The sequence below is a fragment of the Leopardus geoffroyi genome, chromosome D1, assembly GCF_018350155.1.
Source record: "Leopardus geoffroyi isolate Oge1 chromosome D1, O.geoffroyi_Oge1_pat1.0, whole genome shotgun sequence".
NCBI classification, from domain to species: domain Eukaryota; kingdom Metazoa; phylum Chordata; class Mammalia; order Carnivora; family Felidae; genus Leopardus; species Leopardus geoffroyi.
Window position 1 is genome coordinate 96,027,621 of NC_059329.1, and position 21,920 is coordinate 96,049,540.

General features: G+C 36.6%; 1 protein-coding gene across 2 annotated transcripts in view; it reads left to right on the top strand.

Annotated features, from left to right (window-relative positions):
- The window catches only part of TTC17 (tetratricopeptide repeat domain 17), a 127,346-nt gene that overhangs the window by 16,635 nt on the left and 88,791 nt on the right, over positions 1–21,920 (top strand). For both annotated transcript variants that reach the window (XM_045485025.1, XM_045485026.1), the window contains exons 2-10: positions 6,618–6,707; positions 12,938–13,107; positions 13,758–13,869; positions 14,118–14,249; positions 16,320–16,429; positions 17,061–17,205; positions 17,663–17,802; positions 19,216–19,376; positions 21,055–21,167. In XM_045485025.1, the coding sequence (XP_045340981.1) occupies positions 6,618–6,707; positions 12,938–13,107; positions 13,758–13,869; positions 14,118–14,249; positions 16,320–16,429; positions 17,061–17,205; positions 17,663–17,802; positions 19,216–19,376; positions 21,055–21,167 (1,173 nt within the window). The remainder of the gene's footprint in view (positions 1–6,617; positions 6,708–12,937; positions 13,108–13,757; positions 13,870–14,117; positions 14,250–16,319; positions 16,430–17,060; positions 17,206–17,662; positions 17,803–19,215; positions 19,377–21,054; positions 21,168–21,920) is intronic.

Consider the following 21,920-nt stretch of genomic DNA (forward strand, 5'->3'; position numbering starts at 1 on the left):
CACTAAATATGATGACATAGATCTGTAATTCCTGAGAAAACAAGCTGATAAAATTTAGGAAACAGTGGGGAAGGGAAGGATGCAGTATAGTAAATATGATCCCGTTTTTGTAAAAATGTTTTATCTACATAGCAGTGTGTTGCATACATATGCAGAGAACTTATTCTGACATAATTAACTAGGTCTGACAGCAGACTTTTCAAGTAATTTTAATTTTTTTAATATTGTCCATAATGTGTTTGTTTTTATTGTAAACTATATATTTAGCTTATGTTCAAAGAAAAATTTCTTTTCCAGTTCAACTTTGTTAGAATTAAGTGGCATAAGGACAGGGAGAGCTAATTTTGCCTGTGACACAGTGAACAACTTAACTGCTCAGAAATAAATAGCCACTGCTAATTGGAACCTTGGTTTAATTTGACAAATTGACAGTTAAAAAAATGCTCTCAGCTGCAGCTTTGGAAAGAGTCCCTACCTAGAGCAAGTACAAATTTATACCGGCAAATTGAAAGAATGATCATTTCATTCATTTGAATATTAGATTCCTTTGGTGGCACCTGAGACTGATAAAAATGTGACACTTTCACGATAGTGTTAAATGTTTTATGGGCGTAGGATATGAAGAACATATGGAACTTTAAAAGTCATCAGGCTGGGTCCCCTCAGCTTATAGATGAGGAAATGGAAGCCCATGCAGAGAAGGTGATTTGCTTAAGGTTGCACAGCTAGTCATAGACCTGTGAAGGACTTACTTTTCACAATCCCTGGAAGCCTAGACCTGTGAAGGACTTACTTTTCACGATCCCTTGAGGCCTAGACCTGTGAAGGACTTAACTTTTCACGATCCCTTGAGGCCTAGCCACTTTATCTCCTGTACAGGTAGTCATCAATGAATGATAGTCTTGGTGGAGATGGATATTCTACCAAATGTGACGTCAGACAACTTCAAACAACCAGCAGCATATTAAGTGCTTGACATGTTCCTGAAAGCATATGAACTACTGGAGGTAGAACAAGGAATACAAAAAATTTTTTTCTGGAGAGACAGACATACAATAATTAAATAATGTAATAAGCACTATTAAAGGAGTGTGTAAAAAGTACTATGGGAGCTCAAGAGAGGAATGGCTTCACAAAAGAAATGTCATTTGAGCCCAGTCATTTGGCCTTCAGCAAAAGCATCAGGATAGAAGTGTGTTCCAAGTAGGAGAATTAGCATGTGCAAAGGGACAGAAGATCTGAAAAGAGCCACTAGGGTAAGAAGAGGCCCTAGGCAGAGGGTTTAGAAGAAATTTTGGCAGATGTTTGGAAATAGCATCAAGACTTCTGTAGAAAATTTTTATTGGAATATTTGGACAGATTCTAAGTGCTGCAGATACAGTTTGATCCAGGGCTGATAAAACAGTATAACCACAATAGGTTGCTCTCTGTCTTCATTTCTCTGCTTCCTTAACCCCATTCTCAGGCTCCCTGTGAATACAAGACGGCTGGTCCCTATAGCTCAAACAAAAAGTTCTGGATTAGAGTCTCTTTAGTACCAGCTGACCACTTGGTTAATGTCCCTTCTCAAAGATTACCATGACCAAGGGAAAGGGATCTACTGATCAGGACTTCCCATGTAGGGAAGGATGCTTCCACCTAAGCAGGGCAGGTGCTTTTGCCACAAGAAGGGGATTCCAGATACTAGATAGCAAACATTGTAAATACCCACAAAATGGGATCACTTCAGGTAGCGGTAAAATCTTCATTGCTTTGAAGATCTTTATTTATGTTTTCCATCATATTGTCTCAATAAATAATCTAAAATTTTGAATAAAAAATTTAAAATATTCCATCCCTAGTTTCTAATTAAGGGGAATTTTTTTAAATTTTAGTATATGTGCTGCCGAAGCAAGCACAAGGGGAAATTTTTTAAAATGGGTATAGCATGGAGCATCTGGGTGGCTCAGTTGGTTAAGTGTCCAACTTTGGCTCAGGTCATGATCTCACAGTTCGTGGGTTCGAGCCCCATGTCGGGCTCTGTGCTGACAGCTCAGAGCCTGGAGCCTGCTTCGGATTCTGTGTCTCTGTCTCTGCCCCTTCCCCAGTCACGCCTCTGTTTCTCTCTTTCTCTCTCAAAAATAAACATTAAAAAATATATTAAAAAGATAAAAGTGGATATGGCATAATAAAAGATTTCAGTATGGGCATCTGGGTGGCTCAGTCGGTTAAGTGTCTGACTTCGGCTAAGGCCATGATCTCTCAATTCGTGAGTTCCAGCCCTGTGTCGGGCTTTGTGCTGACAGCTCAGAGCCTGGAGCCTGTTTCGGATTCTGTGTTTCCCTCTGTCACTGCCCCTCCCCCACTCTCACTCTGTGTCTCTCTCTCTCTGTCAAAGATAAAGATTAAAAAAAATTTAAAAAAAAGATTTCAGTAATGCTGCTCTCATGTACTCATTTGAATACCATTAAAATAATAGGTAAGAATGTTTAGCATATGTGAAGAATAAGTTGCATATGAGGGCTGGAATTAATATTATAATATAGAAGTATTCAATTTCCTGTCATAAAGGACCAGTGGAAAGTGATTGCCTCTCTCTTGCTTTTGTAGAACTCAAAAATGTTTATACCCTTCAAATGGTTATTTTAAGTTTAAAATAGTCACCTTTTATAGATTTGTCAGTGAAGTAATTATCCTTATATAGTGACATTTCCCTCCGTGACCCTGTGAATTTACTGAGGTAGGGTTCCAGATTAGAGAGGTAGTTGTTAACAATATCTCGGTTAGAGAGACCAGCAGCAAATGAAATATATGAAAATGAACTTGATATGAGTCAGATATTTACTGCTGTTCTATATAATTGGACACATGTACTTATATAATATAATGTATTCAAAGGAAAATAAAATTGAGTTGAGAACTCTTAGAGAATGAATCATTCTGTATAATAGAAGTCCGTTTAGCTAATTTCCAAATATTTGGTCAGTTTTTCCTTGCAGTATAAACTTTGCTGTAAAATATATTTCATACTTTTTTAACCATCTAAAGTAGAACAAATTTGAAAATAATTCCCTTTTCTTTATGATTCAAGTCATTACAAGCATCATTTATTATGCTGTGAAGTAATAGAATTTTGTAGGGTTGCTTGTCCCTTGTGAAAAAGCCACAAGGTGCTTTGAGATCTTACATATGAGTCATGTCCTTTTTAACCTACCTCTCTAATTCCTGTCACCTTTTGCTCCTGGGCTGATAGCAGCCTCTTCTAAATGCTAAAGATTTTGAAGGCATTCACATTGTGAATAACATTGGAGTACATAGTTTTCCCATATTGACACGGTGGGCCTGGTTTACGGAGGCTTAAGAAACGTTTATTGGCTGAGTGGATGTTGTACCTTTACAAACATACTCTTGTAACCTGAGGAGGAGAGGCGTTTGAAAGGAGAGAAATTCAAGCTGATTAGCATTTGTCAAAGATACTATAAAGCCTTAAATTTTAAGAACTTGAAGTTACCTCAGTAAAAATATACGCCGGGCTATAAATCTGCAACCAACCCTTACCTGGCAAAGAGCCATGCCATTTGCTGCCGTGTCAAGAGGGGAAGCACAGCTGTCAGTGCACTCCCTTCCTTCTGTGATAATTTTATCTTTGTGTCTCCTCTAGCTGTTGTATCTGTGTTGAACTTAATGAAACTTCAGGAAATGAAAAGTACTTCCTTACAAAGGAACGTTGGCCAAACCCTTCCTATACAAATATGATAAAGCCCTGATTAGCTAGTATCTTTTTAATCTGAAACTAAGATTGTGCTTTCAGTCTTTCTTCAGTGTAAGTCTTCATTCTTTTGTTCCTCGTGCAGTTCTCCAGGTGACCAGAACGTTTAGGTATTTTGGAATGGGAACATCTTACTCCCGCATTCCTCCCCCTTGCCCTGTTTTTGGTTTTGTTTTTTTTGTCTTTTTCTAAAAACCTTGTTTAAAAATACCGATACAGTCATGTACTAAATAGCTACCTCTTGAAGTCTGGATGAAGTAGCAAAGTAAGCAGATTTTCTCTGGCCTCCTTATGTAAAGCTCTTTTGCACTCTGACCACTGGCTATAGCTTTTACATTTTCTTCTGTAAAAATTTTGGTGTCCTATAATGTATCACAAATAATATATCACAATGTCATAAAAAAAGGTTGATGGGCCTTGGGAGTTAAATCAGTCCATATTCAATCCATTATATAGTAGCTTTCCCTGCCCTATATGCATTTGACTGTTGGGAATATGTTCAAATACTTTTAAAGAGAAGCAAAATTTTCTATGTCTTATTGAGATAAACCTAACATTTTGCTTGCAGGCTTTTGTTAGCTTTGATTGATAGAAGAGATTTACGTCTCAGGTGGTCAAGTACTATAGGCCTTGCTATTATATTTTTAGTGCCTTTTAAGTACAGAGTGCAGTTTTGATATAAATTCCAATATAGTGGAAAGGCCAGGGGAAGCAGTGAATGAATCTCATCTTAAAAGCAAGACCATGGACAATGATTATCCATAATGATACAATAATAATTATACATCCAGATAATTACAAGGGAAGTTATTCTGGACTAGCATCTCTTTTTCCTCTGGCATCTCTGAAATGATAGAATGAGCAAGGGCAGATGAGTTTTATCTGTAGTCACTTAACATTGTCCAATGTAATGCATATTATTAAAGCAAGCATCCAACTTTATTTCATGTTGTATTTTTTTTTAATTTTTTAAAATTTACTTATTTATTTTGAGAAAGTAGAGAGATCACTAGCAGGGGAAGGGCAGAAAGAAAGAGAGAGGTTGAGAATCCCAAGCAGGCTCTGCAGGATCAGCGCAGAGCCCGATGTGGGGCTTGAACCCACAAAACAGTGAGATTATGACCTGAGCCGAAATCAGGAGTCAGACCCTTAACCAACTGAGCCACCCAGGCACCCCTGTTTCATGTTGTTCTTATTTCTTCTTTTAAAATATTTTTTAGATTGTTTGTTTATTTATTTATTTATTTTGAGAGAGAGAGAGAGAGTTGGGTAGAGGCAGAAAGGGAGAGAGAGAAAATCCCAAGCAGGCTCCACGTTATCCAGTGTTGGTGTAGAACCCGATGTGGGGCTCAATCTCATGAGCTGTTAGATCATGAGCTGAGCTGAGATCAAGAGTTGGACACTTAACCAACTGAGCCACCCAGGCACCCCTAAAATCTTTTTTAATAGGCCGTTGTATTCACCAAGATCTATGTAAGTCTGCCTTCTGCACTTAAAAAGCTAGCTCTAAATTCGATTAGTTGAGCTGATACCAGTTTCTTAAAGATTACAAAAAGATAGTTTTTTCTCAAAGTGGAACTTCCTGAAGAGCTTGTATATAATTTGATAACTCCAGTCTAGCACCATGTGATAGCAGGAACTTTATCTTATCCCTTAGGCACCAAGAACGCTGTCAGATTTTTCTGGAATTCAAAAACCGTGTGTGTGTGTGTGTGTGTGTGTGTGTGTGTGTGTGTGTGTGTGGTTTTTTTTCTTTATTATAAATGTAATATGTGTACATGATAAACAGTTTTAAAATGTACAAATATAAATAAAGAGAGTGTGCCTCTCTTCTTAATCCCACTTCCCAAAAGAAACCACTGTAAACTTACTTGGTTTTGTGCATGTAGAAACATGTATACATTTATAAAAATATATGCACGTAATTTCTTAAAAATATCATAGTATACATATTCTTTATTTTTAGTTAATTATACATTGTGAACATCCTCCCATGACAGTATGTCTAGTCTTTTTGTATCCTATTTTAGACTGTGGATTTCCCCATTCTCTTATTGGTGGGCTTAGGTTGTGTCTAGTTTTTTTGGCAGCTTAAAGTGTTGTAGTGAGCTTCGTTGTGTGTGTATATATATATATTTTATCCTTGTGTATATTTTTGCCTATTTGTTTAATAACGTCTGTAGGATAGTTTTCCTAGAGTTAATATTGCCAGATCAAAAGATAGGCACTTTTAACATTTTGATACATGTTGTCAAATGACCCTCCATTCAACCAGAACAAATGTATAAGCCTCCTTTTAGCATAGGAGGGCTCATTTTTCCTACATCTTCAACCACATGGTCACTTGTTTATGATCCAGAGAACATGAGCTGTAAATAAGAGATCTCAAGATTATTTTATATTAACTTTGATTTATGGATTCTACAAATAGCCTTCAAAAATAGGTGCTTTTAGTGTTTTCCTTTTATCACTCCAAACCTGTTCAGATCTGGAATATTCTGTCAAGACAAGACAATTCCTTTTTTATTGTTACAAGCATGAATTATCTTTTAAGCAATTTACTTTATCACTCATTGCCAAATACTTCTCTTCTCGCATATTTCTTCTATGACTGACCAAGTTAGAATACTCATTTCAAAAGCTTAGTCTTTCAAGTTGGAATTCAAGGGACAGCTACTGAACATGATATTCTCTTTGCTGAAATTTATGTGCGATCACTTTTGAAATAGTCCTTGGGTTTTAGTAAGCACCTAACACTGATTATAGTGGTAGTTGAACAGTAATTTAAAGCATATTAAAGGGAACTTTATATGAATCCAAACAAATGTTAATGAAATCTGAGCTTTGTTTATCACTTACTTGCTTGCAGGTGGATTCGCCGATGAACTTGAAGCATCCCCATGACTTAGTCATATTAATGAGACAAGAAACAACTGTTAACTACCTCAAAGAATTGGAGGTGAGGCAATGGGCATGTGATATGCAGCTGAAACTTGTTGTATTTCATGGGGAGCTATTGTATTCAAAGAAAAATGAGAGCGAATTATTTCTTAAGCTCAATTCTTCTCAGTTTTATAGGAATATATTACTTTCATTTTTAACTTTTTTTTTAAACATTTTATTTATTTTTGAGAGACAGAGACAGACCATGAGCTGGGGAGGGGCAGAGAAAGAGACAGAATTCGAAGCAGTCTCCAGGCTCTGAGCTGTCAGCACCTAGCCTGATGTGGGGCTCAAACCCACAAACCATGAGATCATGACCTGAGCCGAAGTCCAGTCCAATGCTTAACTGCCTGAGCCACCTTGGCACCCTGAATATATTACCTTTAAATCCCGATTTTAAAAATAACATCTAATTAGAGGACATTTGAGCAATAGTAAGAGAAACAGACTAACTTGGGTTTTGCTTGATTCTTGACTCCTATCCTTGTTCAGGGTTTCCATGTATAAGTTTTTCCATCAAGTATGAAAAGGAACAGTCTCTATACATATGCTTAGAAGGAGAGTTTGGGTAAAATACAAAAAGGAAGAATGGTTTCAATACTCTATAAAAAATGTAGTTTTTATTAATTTCCAAGTAGGGAAAACTAAGGTCTTGTTATTATGTGTTCTTACAATGAGATGAAAGCGTTAATCACTTTGCACCTTGAAAACTTGAAACCTATTGGTGCTAATAAAATCTGACCTTTTTGTTTCTATCATTTGATTTCCATAAACTGATTTTGCTTAATTACACACAATATTAATTATTTGAAAAACTGGGAATAAGACAGTAGGTATATTTATATAGCTTCGTGCTTGGAAGCTTTATATGTTTTTTTTTAAAACACAGTGTTCAAAAAATGCATCGGTGCAGAAAATAGTTTTTATTTTCAAATGCATATACACATTGTATATGTTTATTTCCATTCTTTTTTTTAAGAGGCAGTATGATATAAAGAGAAGGAGACTTAGAGTATGTGAAGGGGGAAATGCCATTCATCATGTCAATGAAAACGAAAATGAAAAATGTTGACTCCATCAGTTTTTGATTAAGGTACAGGCTGGAGATAAAAATTTGTTATTCACTGAAATATAGACTTAAAGCCATGACACTAAACAATATCATTTTTCTACAAAGTAGTGACAGCTAAATGAACTTCTTAAGGTGCCAGAAGACAGTGGAGGAATAACCTCAAAGTGCTAAGGGGAAAACCAGTCAAACTAGAATTTTATGTTCTTTTAAACCATCATTCAAGAGTGAGGGTAAAGCAAAGATGTTTTCTGACATACAGAGTTTATTTACCAGACTCTCACTTTAAAGAAAATTAAAGATGTACTTCAGCACAAAGAAAAGTACACCCAGTAGACACGCGTAGGATATACAATGATGAGTAAAAATACTAATGAAGAAGTTGCTAACCTTATTTAATTATTTTTTTGTGCTTTGAAAGGTAAAACTAGATTAAATTAATATGTAGTTGTGTTGAGGTATGTTCAGTGATTAGTTAAGGCTTGTTAGACTCTTCTGTCCTGTTTATGAGAAGGTGAAAGTAACAAAATCCTGTTGGAAAACTTACGGGCATACATACTAAAAATTTAAGAGTCTTGCTACCTTTCAAGTAGTCTTGCCAAAAGAAATAGGAATTCAGTCAAACCACTGTATTTTCCAGTGTCATTTGTTTCCAATGACATTTCCTTTGCCATTCTATATTTTTTATGTATTTAAAAGATCATTCTGAGAAGGGAGTCTGCAGATTTCATCAGACTGCCAAAGAAGTCTATGACACAAAAAAGTTAAGAACCCCTGGATCCTGCTGTCAATATTTAGGAAATGTACAAGACAAAGAAAGGGACACGTGAAATGAACCTAGGAGATGCAGTCAGCAAAATCGTATAGAGTGGCAAGCTTTGCAGGACAAATGACCCGACTTTTTAAACAAATTATAAAGATTAAAAAAGGTGGGGAGGGGAACTGGAGGAATTACCAGCAGATTAACAGATGTATAGACAAATCAGCCATTGCAGTGTGTGGGTCTCATTGGATTTTGATTCAAACAAACTGTATTTTTATTTATTTATTTATTTATTTATTTATTTATTTATTTATTTATTTTAAGTTCTTTGTTTTATTTATTTTTTTATTTGAGAGAGAGAGCATGAGCAGGGGAAGGAGCAGAGTGGAGGGGATGGGGAGAGAGGATCTTAAGCAGGCTCCACACCCAGCGCAGAGCTCAAAGGAGGGCTTAATCCCACCACCCCAGGATCATGACCTGAGCCGAAACCAAGACTTGGATGTAACCCACTGAGCCATCCAGGCATCCTTCCTTTTTTTTTTTTTTTTTTTAAAGAGATTTTTTTGTGTGTTTTGTGTGTGTGCGTGAGTGTGTGTGTGTGTGTGTGTGTGTGTGTGTGTGTGTGTGTGTGTTCCAGAGAGAGAGAGCAGGAGCAAAGGAACAGCAGCAGGAGAGGGAGAGAAAATCTTAAGCAGGCTCCGTGCCCAGCATGGAGCATGATGTGGGGCTTAATCCCACAGCATTGGGATCATGACCTTAACCAAAATCAGGAGTCAGACACTCAACCAACTGAGCCACCCGGGCACCCAAACAAACTGTATTTAAGGAGTATCTTTCAGAAATACATTAAAATATTTACTGATGAAAAACTTAACCAAAAATAAAGTAGAGGCAAGGACTAAAATAATGGAACTGCAATCTGTAGTTTCCAAACCTACAAGTTAAGAGAAAATACAGGAGGAGAGGAGGAAACATAGAAAGTGTTGACAAGCACATGACAGGCAGGAAAAGAAAAAAACAGCAGCAAAGAAAAAGAATGATAAACGTACCTGAAACTAATACAACATTTTGTGTCAGCTACACTTCAATAATCTAAAAAAAAAAAAAAATTTAACAGAAAATCCAAAATAACATGTTTAAAATAAATTCAGATAGATCAGCAATCACAGTAAATATATCAGATTAAACTTGCTGATTAAAACTCAGACTATCAGATTGGATTTCTTACTTAGTCCAGCTGTATGGGACGTGTAAGAAATACACCTGACACAAAGCCAGTGTGGTGATAAATGGATGGAAAAAGTTTTCACTATGTAAATACTAAGCAGAAAAAAGCTGTGATGGCAGTATTTATACAAATTCACAGTCCCTCATCTGAAATCACCAGGGCTATATATGGTTAGAATACAGCTTTTTACTTTTTTTTTTCTTTTAGAAGTGTTATAGGTGCAGATATCTAGTATTACATTGTACTGCCAGCAGGTTCTGGTCCCAAACTCCATATTCAAAGACATTAATATTTCTTTAGCGAAATGTGTGAATATTCACACCAAGAGGATACAAAGTATAAAATGGCTTTTCATCAGGTTTTGCTACCACATGAATATTAGTGCAAAATTCTATTTTCCATGGACACCAACCTCATGACCTAAGCACCTCTGAAAAGCTTTACATCCTAATACCATTTTCAGGGGTTATGATTTCAACATGTAAATTTTTAAGGGTGGAAGGGACACAAATGTTCAGACAATAGCACTAAATGTGAAAAAGTAAAGCTTTAAAACTTAAAAATAAGAATATATTAATATGTTTATGACATTGGGATAAAGAAGGGCTCCTTAAATAACACAAATCACAATTAAGAAAATTAATTGATAGTTTTGACCATCTTAAAATTAAAAACCTCTGTCTCGCAAGTGACACCATGAACAAAATTAAAACATAAGTTATAAGCTGGGAGAATACTGTTATAACTGAAGAATGAGTTTACAGAATCACTCTTCACAAATATCTACAAATCAGTGAAGAATCACTAGGGAAAAATAGGCAGACTCAATCAAGCTACAAAATATCTCATAAATATTTGAAAATATGTTTAATCACATTAAGGATTGCATTAGTTAAGATAGTCTAAATTTTGCAATGTATGTCAACTTTTGCATTGGCAACAAACAGTCCCAAAAATCTCAGTGCTGTTTCACAGAGGAAGGTGGAGGCTCAAGGAAGACTAACCAAATATACAAGCCTGTTTAAAATTTCTACTTATGGGGCGCCTGGGTGGCGCAGTCGGTTGGGCGTCCGACTTCAGCCAGGTCACGATCTCGCGGTCCGTGAGTTCGAGCCCCGCGTCGGGCTCTGGGCTGCTGGCTCAGAGCCTGGAGCCTGTTTCCGATTCTGTGTCTCCCTCTCTCTCTGCCCCTCCCCCGTTCATGCTCTCTCTCTGTCCCAAAAATAAATAAACGTTGAAAAAAAAAAAAATTTTTAAAATTTCTACTTAGAAGTGACATCATTTCAGGGCACCTGGATGGCTTAGTCGGTTGAGTATCTAACTCTTGATTTCAGCTTATTCGTGATCTGAGCCCCACGTTGGGCTCTGCTCTAACAGTGCAGAACCTAGTTAAGATTCTCTCCCTCTCTCTCTGCCCTCACTCATGCTGTCTCTCTCTCTTAAAATAAATAAAGTAAAAAAAAAAAATTCTACTCACATTCCATTGTCCAGATCAAGTCACATGGCCAAGCTTGAAGTCATAGGGCAGTATAGTATAGTTTACCTACAGGAGGAGAGTGGGGAGGGAGTAAGTGGAAACATCATTTAGTAACATCCCAGTAATCTTAATGGTTTAAAACAATAAGATCATATTAAATGTCACTCTGGTCCAAAAGCCAGAACTCAAGATGACAGAACAGCTACTGTCTGGAATATTGCTGTTCTCAGTACCTGAGGGAAAAGAACATACACTGGCTGTAAAAATGCTTCCCTCCAGAGGATTTAATCGCACCTCTCATGTTACATTTGTCAAAATAGTCATACTGGCCACATATGAGTCCAGCAGAACAATGGTGTAGAGTCCTTTGTAAGGAGTCCTTTGTAAGGAGTCCTTTGTAAGGCCACAAGTTCATTAATAGTAATACAGTCTACTCCAATAATTAAAACATTTCATGCCCATTATTTTTTTAATTTATTTTTGAGAGAGACAGAGTATGAGTGGGAGAGGGGCAGAGAGAGAGGAGACACAGAATCCGAAGCAGGCTCCAGGCTCTACGCTGTCAGCACAGCGCCCAACGCGGGGCTTGAATTCATGAACTCTAAGATCGTGACCTGAGCCGAAGTCAGATGCTTAACGGACTGAGCCATCCAGGTGCCCCGAGTTTTTATTTTAAAGTAGGCTCCACACCCAGTGTGGGGCTTGAACTCCCATCCCTGAGATCAAGAGCTGTACACTCTACCAACTGAGCCAGCCAGCACTTCAATAGATGCAGTTTCATAGGTGGTCAGATATCATATTATGGAGGTATTCAGGTGCCATTAGTGTGAATGTCATTTTCTGTTACTTTCTGTCCATGAATACCTGTTTAGAGATGCTTATTTAGTTGTCAACTAATTAACCCCCCTTTATCCACAGTTTTACTTTCTGTGGTTTCAGTTACCCATGAATTAACTGTGGTCCAGAAGCAGATGATCCTCCTCCTGACCTATCGTCAGAAGGTCACTAATAGTCTAACACTGTGTCACAGTGCGTACGTCGTTCACCTCACTTCATCTTACCATGTAGGCATTTTATTATCTCACATTATCATGAGGATGAATACAGTACAAGAAGATACTTTGAGAGACTACGTTCACATAACTTTTATTACAGTATATTGTTATAACTTGTATTTTATTATTATTGTTATCTGTTACTGTGCTTAATTTATACATTAAACTTTATTTTTTTTTTTTAAATTTTTTTTTTCCAACGTTTATTTATTTTTGGGACAGAGAGAGACAGAGCATGAACGGGGGAGGGGCAGAGAGAGAGGGAGACACAGAATCGGAAACAGGCTCCAGGCTCTGAGCCATCAGCCCAGAGCCCGACGCGGGGCTCGAACTCCCGGACCGCGAGATCGTGACCTGGCTGAAGTCGGACGCTCAACCGACTGCGCCACCCAGGCGCCCCATACATTAAACTTTATTATAGGTATATATGTATGGGAAAAAACATAACATATATAGGGTTGGTACTGTTCACAGTTTGGGGTATCCACTGGGAATCTTAGAACATACTTCTGCAGATAAGGGGGCACTAGTGTGCTCAGAATCCTTGTCTGTATAGAGGATTCTAACTTCAACACATTAAATTCTCCTCTTCTCTTATGTGGTATCTAGACTGAAATAACGGAAAAATTCATTATGTTCTTATTGTCTTAACAGAAGCAATTAGTTGCTCAAAAAATTCACATAGAAGAGAATGAGGACAGAGATACAGGACTGGAACAGAGACATAATAAAGAAGATCCAGACTGCATCAAAGCCAAGGTGCCCTTAGGAGACCTGGATCTCTATGATGGCACATACATAACTTTGGAAAGCAAAGACATCAGGTAAAAGAAAATCTCTCTCCAAAAATAAAATTAACATGTTCCCGAACAGAACTTTCTCAAATCAGTAAATTATCTAATGAGAATAAGCTTCAATCACGAATGAGTTTATTGAAATTTGAAATTTCAAAATAACTCACATGTAGAATTCTTAAAGATTGACTTAAAATGTTGAATACTACAGTAGAAGATTGAACAGTTTATAGTAAAAGAAATACAAATGGTCCATAAACATGTGGAAAACATATCTCTCAGTAGGGATCAAATAAGTACAAATTAAACCATTTAAATTGTTTTCACCTATCAAACTGGAAAAAAATATTTAAAAATCAGTAACTGGTAAAAATGTAGAGAGGCTGTCAATAGAAATGTAAAGTGGTTTAATATTTCTAGAAAGAATTGTAAAAAGCTTTTAAAACAGTCCCATGATCTTAACATTCTTTGATACACCTACTATTTTCTAACTCTCGAATTATCTCCTTTAAGTTGAACTCTCAAAATATTGACTCCAGCAGTAGCAATGTGAAAAAGGTTGAATGTTGACTAATATTGGTTGTAAAGTAGAGATGCTATGAAAATATGGTTCCATTAGGGGAAAACTAGACATTTTTTCACCTTTCATTCATTCATTGCTCCCGGCTTCTTAATTTTAGCCCTGAAGATTATATCGACACAGAATCTCCTGTCCCTCCAGACCCTGAGCAACCTGATTGTACCAAAATTCTAGAACTTCCATATAGTATACATGCTTTTCAGCACCTGCGAGTAAGTAGAGAGATTCAGGATCTTGTTTTCTACATTTTTTTCTGTAATTTACTCTCTTGCTTGTAAATAGTCTTTATATTTCTTCTCCTCTTTCAAACAGCCTTATAATTTTACAAATATCTCCGATTTCTTAATATGCCTTTAAAATAAATGCATTAAGATACTGAGTTACTTGTGAGCTTTTGTCTTATGATCTCCTTTTTCTGTTTTGTTTTAGTTTTTTTCACTTTTTTTCTTCTTTTCTTCAGGGTGTACAAGAGAGAGTTAATCTTTCTGCACCTCTATTACCTAAAGAAGATCCAATCTTCACATATTTATCCAAACGACTAGGAAGAAGTATAGACGACATAGGCCACCTCATTCATGAAGGCCTACAGAAGGTAAGTCATCAGTGATTGAAAGAGTCAGGGGGGCCTGGGTGGCTGAGTCAGTTCAGCGTCCGACTTCGGCTCAGGTCATGATCTCATAGTTTGTGGGTTCGAGCCCCGCGTCAGTCTCTGTGCTGACAGCTCGAAGCCTGGAGCCTGCTTCGGATTTTGTGTCTCCGTCTCTCTCTGCCCTTCCCCTGCTCAAAAATAAATAAAAATGTTAAAAAAAATTAAAAAAGAAAAAAAGAAAAAGCCAGAGACTGTGCTCACAGAAGGTCTTTTGTTCTCAGAAAATAACCTGCCTAGATTGTTTTTGTCTAGAGAGTGATTTTTTATTTTAAAGATTTTTTTTTTTAATGTTTTTTATTTACTTAGAGTGCATGCAAGCGGGCAAGGGGAAGAGAGACTAAGCACCCCCAAAATAACTACTTTAAAAAAAATTTTTTTAACGTGTATTTATTTTAGAGAGTGCGTGAGCTGGGGAGGGGCAAAGAGATGGAGACACAGAGTCTGAAGCAGGCTCTTGGCTCTGAGCTGTCAGCACAGAGCCAGATGCAGGGCTCGAACTCATGAGATGGGATATCATGACTTAAGGTGCTTAACCGACTGAGCCACGCAGGCACCGCAAAAACAACTACTTTTTAAATAACTATTTTTAAAAGAAAACAATTTGTCATTATAAAAAAATTCAGAGTTTATAAAAGTCTATAAAAGAGAATGAAAAAAACCTCAGTTAATTAGTGTTTTATAATAAAATCTTCTGGATCTTTATTTTTATGCACCTTTATAGTTAAAACACTTATTTTCATAAAATAAATTTTTAATAGTGGAATTTTGGGCATCAAAGTGTAATCATATTTTTAAGGCCCTTTATATAAATGTTGTCATACTGTCCCTCAGAAATGCTATACTCACCTAACTTTTCTACAGTCAATATCTGAAGTTATTATACAGTGTAGCCAACTGTGAGTGTTGGCATTCTATTTAATCTGTGCCAATTTGTAAAAGGAAAATTTGTGTCCCTTTTATTTCTATTCTTTGATTATTAGCCATTGTTTCCTATTTCTGAATTGTCTGTTCATGTCTTTGGCCCATTTTCTCATGCATTTTTGTCTTTCTTTTTAGATTTCTTAGGACCTCTTTATATATTAAAGATACTAAACAATGGGTGTCATATGTATGTTTCTGTTTATCTTAAACTTTATGACTGTTTTAGAAAACTTAATTTGACTGTTTTGCACTGCTGAGTTTGAATTTTCTCTACATGGGCTTAAACTTATTTACACTGAATTGTTTGTAGTGGTCCAGTATAGTATTTTGACCTCTGTGTGGTTAAAATTTAGGATATGTTATGAGACGAAAATCCAAGCCACAGAAGGAATCTGAATTTCTGTTTAACTTCAGTAACTGATCCACTTATTACTCTGTACTGAAGACCTAATTTTTTAGCAGTATTGGTTTGCATTACATTGTGAACACACATGACTAAAGAATGAAATAAAAGGGGCACCTGGCTGGCTCAATTGGTAAAGCATGTGACTCTTGATCTTGTGACTGTGGGTTCAAGCCCCGCATTGGGTGTAGACATTACTTGAAAATAAAAAATCTTTAAAAAAAAATTCATCTTTTACAAAAGCATAAGCTTGTCATTTGCTTACATATGTACCTTCATTCAGATATTAAATTTGTTAACTTCAGGAATTTCACATTAGAACAACTGGCATTTCTAAGTAGGTTAGGTCCTAACTTCTGAAATCCTGAAATAGGAACCAACAAGTTGGGGCCAGTTGGCGGGCTTTCAGCATAATTCACCCCTTGGAGTGATAATTTGGAGTTGAATAGTCTCTCTGTGGAGATGACACCTTAATGCACTTTGCTCCTGATGATGATCAGGAGGCTTTTTTGGCAGGTGTAGTTTATTTGTCCTTTGTCCCCTGCTTTATCACTGCTGTAATGTCATGTTCTTCTTCATATGAAGTTTCAGAAGAGACAGAATAGTAAAGGTGCTCACTTTGAACATTCTAAGTCGAAGAAAGTGTGTCGAGTTGTGTTTGATTGTCATTTTATTTGTTTCATCTCTAGAATTCTTCCTCATGGGTACTGTATAACATGGCTTCATTTTACTGGAGAATAAAGAATGAGCCATATCAGGTGGTGGAATGTGCCATGCGAGCACTTCACTTCTCTTCCAGGTAAGATTTCTCCCTTTCTGGACTGCCTGAGTCTCCACAGAACTCAGGACTGTTAAAGAAATAATGCATGAGAAAACAGTATGAAGAAGCATTCTTTTGTACTTACACTCTCCTCTATCCCTGTTCAAAGAATTTAGTCCCATCACAAAAAAAAAAAAAAAAAAAAAAGACCAGTGTCAAAAAGCTCAAAGTTCAAATACATTATTTGTTCAGAGTTCAAAATTCAAAGTTTAATAATGTTCTTCTAATTTCCATTAAGGAAAAAATATATAATGTAGACACGCTCTGATTCACTTGAGACTTGAATATAAGAAACTTGCCTGGAGGAATTAGCATAAATTAAATTTTTCTCAAAACAAATAATAAGCCCTAAATATATTTTAAAATCATAAAATGTCTGCAAGACCTTATTTTTGTGGCAAAATTTGTAGCTATCAGATTGAATAAGCACCATCAGTTATGTAAAAATGAAACAGTATGATTTTCTTAAGTTATTTTCTCCATCTATCAGTATACTCAAAGTTAAGTTCAATAACTTCAGATGTAATTTTCCCTTCTCAAGTAGTTATGTAATCATATAGAGCACATGCTTCTTTCCTAACGTCTAATTATGCCTCTCCTTCTCTTTTAGGCACAATAAAGACATTGCCCTGGTCAACTTGGCAAATGTTCTGCACAGAGCTCACTTCTCTGCAGATGCTGCTGTTGTGGTCCATGCAGCTCTGGATGACAGTGACTTCTTCACCAGCTATTATACTTTGGGAAACATATACGCAGTAAATACAACGTTTTTGTTTTCATGAGCCAAACCAGTTGCTATTTTCCTTCCTTTTTTAAATAATTTATTTCCAGTTAAAAATTACCTTTTTTCCTTCCTCTTTTGGTCTGAACAAGAAAAAGGGAATGGAAATGAAGAAATTAGGATGAAAAACCTCAACACGATAATGTATCATAATTGTCTTAGCCTCTTGACAAAAAAGAAAAATAATTAAATTGATAGTAATATTAAATTCCTGCAGAGTGCACCTCTTAAGCTAGTTATACTTTCTAGTTATCTTATACCATATCTTATGTTGTAGATTTGGTCACTGATCAAAAATAACATTCACTGTAGAGTAAGATGTAAGTGTGAGCTCATAAATCATTAGGAGATTTGGACAGATCCAGCCAGGCCGTGGCTGACGTTTTTCCGTGTGTGTGTGTGTGTGTGTGTGTTTGTTTTTGTCTCTTCAGATGCTGGGGGAGTATAACCACTCAGTGCTCTGTTATGACCATGCTTTGCAAGCCAAACCTGGGTTTGAGCAAGCTATAAAGAGGAAGCACGCTGTCCTGTGTCAGCAAAAACTCGAGCAGAAATTGGAAGCTCAACATAGGTAATTGGAAAAGACAATTTCCCTGAAGCCCTAAGTTAGACCTGTGTAGGGTGATGTCAGTGTTAATTTGTTCATTAGAATTAAGAAAAACCTCTTCATTACTGCTAGTCCTGTCCCTTTTCTCTAGGTGTAGGAAGCTCAGCACAATTCAGAGGAGTCTTTAATAGCATGGATTCCAGGAACTAGAGAATCTTTGCCGTAAATTGTGTCATTTTAGATCTTTACACTTCTGACCATCGATTGCTTTTGTGAAGTCAAATGGATTGGGGTGCTCTTGAACACTAACTCTATTATGTTTTCATTTCCATAGAATGCATTGTCAGTAAAATCACTTGCATGTGCTATATTTGATCTTTCTCCCCTTTAGCTGCCTTGTTGGGTTATTGTTAAGTTAGTTAAGTGATGTTGAGAAACATTATTTGGTGCATATTTTAATCAGATTTCTATAAATTGTACAGTAATGAAATTCTGTTTTATTTGGCCCTTGCAGTATGCTTAATTTAAAAAATGTATTTGATTCCATAAATAGTAGGGCCAGTTAGGAAACTTCACATAACTCAAAGTGAATTGTTCTTCTCTTATGAAAGAGAACATTGAGGCTACTTTGATTATCAGAGAACTAAATGGACATTTGGAAGTCCTTAAATTACTGTATTTGGTTATTTTCCAGTCAATTTAAAGCATAATGTGGTGAAAAGGAAGGAATGACCGCTTACTTGTTTATACCTGACTTCTGTTACACCTGATCAGAACTTGTCCTGGCTGAGTGAATTGGTTCTCTGTGTAAGCACAGTCTGTACAGCTCCTAAATCTCCATATGTTACAATGTAATAGGTAGAAAGGATTTTATGACTAAAAATAATCAGGCAGCTGATCTATTGATACCAGGTGGTAGAAAATATTTCTTTCTAAGCCAGGATTCTATGGTTTTTCCCAAAATCACAAACCCAGGGAGCTAGAGTTCAAGGGCTAGGTACTGTTGGCCTTTTCTGTTAACCTTGTCTTTATGCAGAATCAAAAGAAAAGATAGTAAGGAGGCTTTGAATGTCAGTGGAACTAACACAAACTTTGTGGAGGCAAATAGTTGTTGAGATGTAAAATGTTATAGTATATTGTTTAGTATCTTTTGGGTACCTGAACCATCCCAACACACCATTTAAAGTCAGGATAGTTGTACTTAAGGGGAAGAATTTTGCATCCATCTTTTTTACCCCCAAGTTAACAAACGACAGGTTTATTTTACCCCATTATTTTGAACTTGTGGTACAGTGGTTGTAGGTTAAAAGGAAAAAAAAACTTTTTTTAAGGAAAATAGTAATCATTGCTGATGACCACAAAATCTATGCAATAAGTGTGTTTAAAAATTCAATTTTAAAGCTCTATAACTTTTTCCTGGTGTTGAAAAATGTTAAGATCCCTCCAGCGAACACTGAATGAGTTGAAAGAATACCAAAAACAGCATGACCACTACTTGAGACAGCAGGAGATCCTAGAGAAACATAAGCTGATTCAGGAGGAGCAAATCTTAAGAAATATCATCCATGAGACACAGATGGCAAAAGAGGCACAATTAGGTAAGTATTGATTCCAAATAATTGAAGACAGGTTAGGAAGTTCACTTCTAGCATGTTCTACGTTCATAACTTTTGTGTAGCCTAAAAGTGGTATAAAGTTTTGGTTTACGACTCCCCTCAGTCTTAAAAGTGAGTCCTCATAGTGGTATACCAACAGACCTGGGGAGCTGGTTTCTAAAAAAGCTGGTCTCTAGCTTTTTTAAAATGCACATTTTATTGTAAAAAATTTTTTAGATCCTAGAAGTCTTAACAACAGTTGTTTGGCCAAGTGCATGCCAAGTCTCTTGGAGATCTTTTTGAAATGCAGGTTCTGATCAGTAGGTCTGAGGTAGGACTGAAGATTCTGTATTTCTAACAAGCTCCTCCTATTGGATGGCTGTTGCTGCTGGTCTGAAAACACTGTGAGTAATGTGGCCCGGGCCATATATCAAGTAAACACAAGCCAGACACACCCTAGAAACAAAGCATCCACACACTCCAGCCAACACAAATTAACTCTTATTTTCTTGCTCCCTTAAAAACAAGTATTTTATTTTAAAAGGTTTTAGACTGGTATTTGTCTCAAGCAGGAATTCTTAACCTGGTTAGTTTCAGGAGGTTCTAAATCCTCCCCAAAATTATATGCAGTAATGTGTGTGTGCACAATTTTTTTTTTTTCCTGGGAAGAGGACATATAGATTTTATTAAAACTTCTTAGAGTCCAGGGGCACCTAGGTGGTTCATTCGGTTGAGCATCCAACTCTTGATTTCGGCTCAGGTCATGATCTCAGGGTTTGTGATTTTGAGCCCCTCATCGGGCTCTGTACTAACAGTGCGGAGCCTGCTTGGGATTCTCTCTCCCCCTATCTCTCTCTGCCCTGCCCCTCCCCCATGAACGCTCATGCCTGTGCGTGTCCGCATGCATGGTGTCTCTCTCTCTCTCTCTCTAAATAAATAAATAAATAAACTTAAAAAAATAAGAATTATTAAAACACAAAACAAAACAAAAACTTCTTAAAGCCCATGACCCAATAGATCCACTGTCTTAAGGGCACTTGGGTTGACAGGATATCAGTGACTTGGTTATATCCAGAATGTCTCATTTCTGATAATACCCATTGGGAGTAGATCTAACAGCTAGACACCAAAGAATAAATTAATAGAATCCCTTATATTATATACTTCTCCCTTGATAAATATATTGATCTGGGAGGCCTCTTAATCTTTAAACCTTAGCTGTGACCATTTAAAGTCCATTATACAGTCCATCTAACAAGTTTTCTTTGCTTTTTTGTGTGTAAGGAGTATGTTCAGTCCTTGGGGTTATTTACTGCTTGCTCTGTACTGCAATACAACCACAGCTCTTAAACATATAAATTTAAAACAAAAATATGAAGTAGATAAAGCAGACTGTCTCCAGAGAGATGGCAAAAGTCCCTCCAAACAGTGTAATTAATGATTTTACAGCCATAGAATGTAATTGCCACAAGATACTTTGGTGATTTAGCCCCTTTGTTTTTACAGGTGGAGAAACACCCTTCTTTAGAATGATTTAATTTAGTTAACCATTAGTTTCCCTGTGTAAGCACACCCTGTGTAGGTACTCTACCAGGCTCTGACACCAAATGGCTTAGACTAAGGAAACCATGTTGGCATTGCTGATCTTTCTCCACAATGGTAATTTCCTTTCTTATTCCAGGAAATCATCAGATATGCCGGCTGGTCAACCAGCAGCATAGTTTACACTGCCAGTGGGACCAACCTGTGCGCTACCATCGTGGAGACATTTTTGAAAATGTGGACTATGTTCAGGTCTTTTTCTTGGTCTCTTCTAGTTCTTATAACTTTGCATATCTAAGAGTAATATTGCTTCCCCCCACGCTTGATTCCTTGTATATTCGATCCTGAAAATTTGTGAATAATTTAAGGTTTGAGTATGTTTATGAAGTCAGATTTTATAGATAATACTCATTTGCTTCATGCATGACATTTCCAGATCCCCCAAGTACTAGCTGTAATGTCTATTCATGTGTCTTTATTTCTTTTCTCCTTTACCATGAGAGCTTCATTGGATTGTTATTAGTATTTAACTCAAAGCCTTCATCTCCCCGTTTTACTTATTGGAGTAATACCAGTAATTTAAAATTTGGGAAAGAGTAGCTGTGGTCTTTCCTGAAGTCATCAGTCCAGTTATGTTGCTTCAACTAAAAACTTTAACAAAATGACCATTATCAATAGAAAATTTTTATTAAGCCATATTTCTACATGCATGTGTGTTTTCTCTTTCTGTTTCTGTTTCTATGTATATCCATACACATACGTGTACTTATATGCATACATATATGTGTAGTCATACACACACATACAATCCTAGCCTATCTAATTGGGAAAAAATAATACATAATTATAATGATTCCAAATAGCATCTAATTAGTGCTGTTATAGATAGCAAACACAACCAGAGTTCCAAGTATCATCCACAAGGATGTTGGGAATAAAGTAACACATTATCTTATCCTATCAAAATCTTATCATTTCTTTAATCATAGATCTAGGAATTTCCAG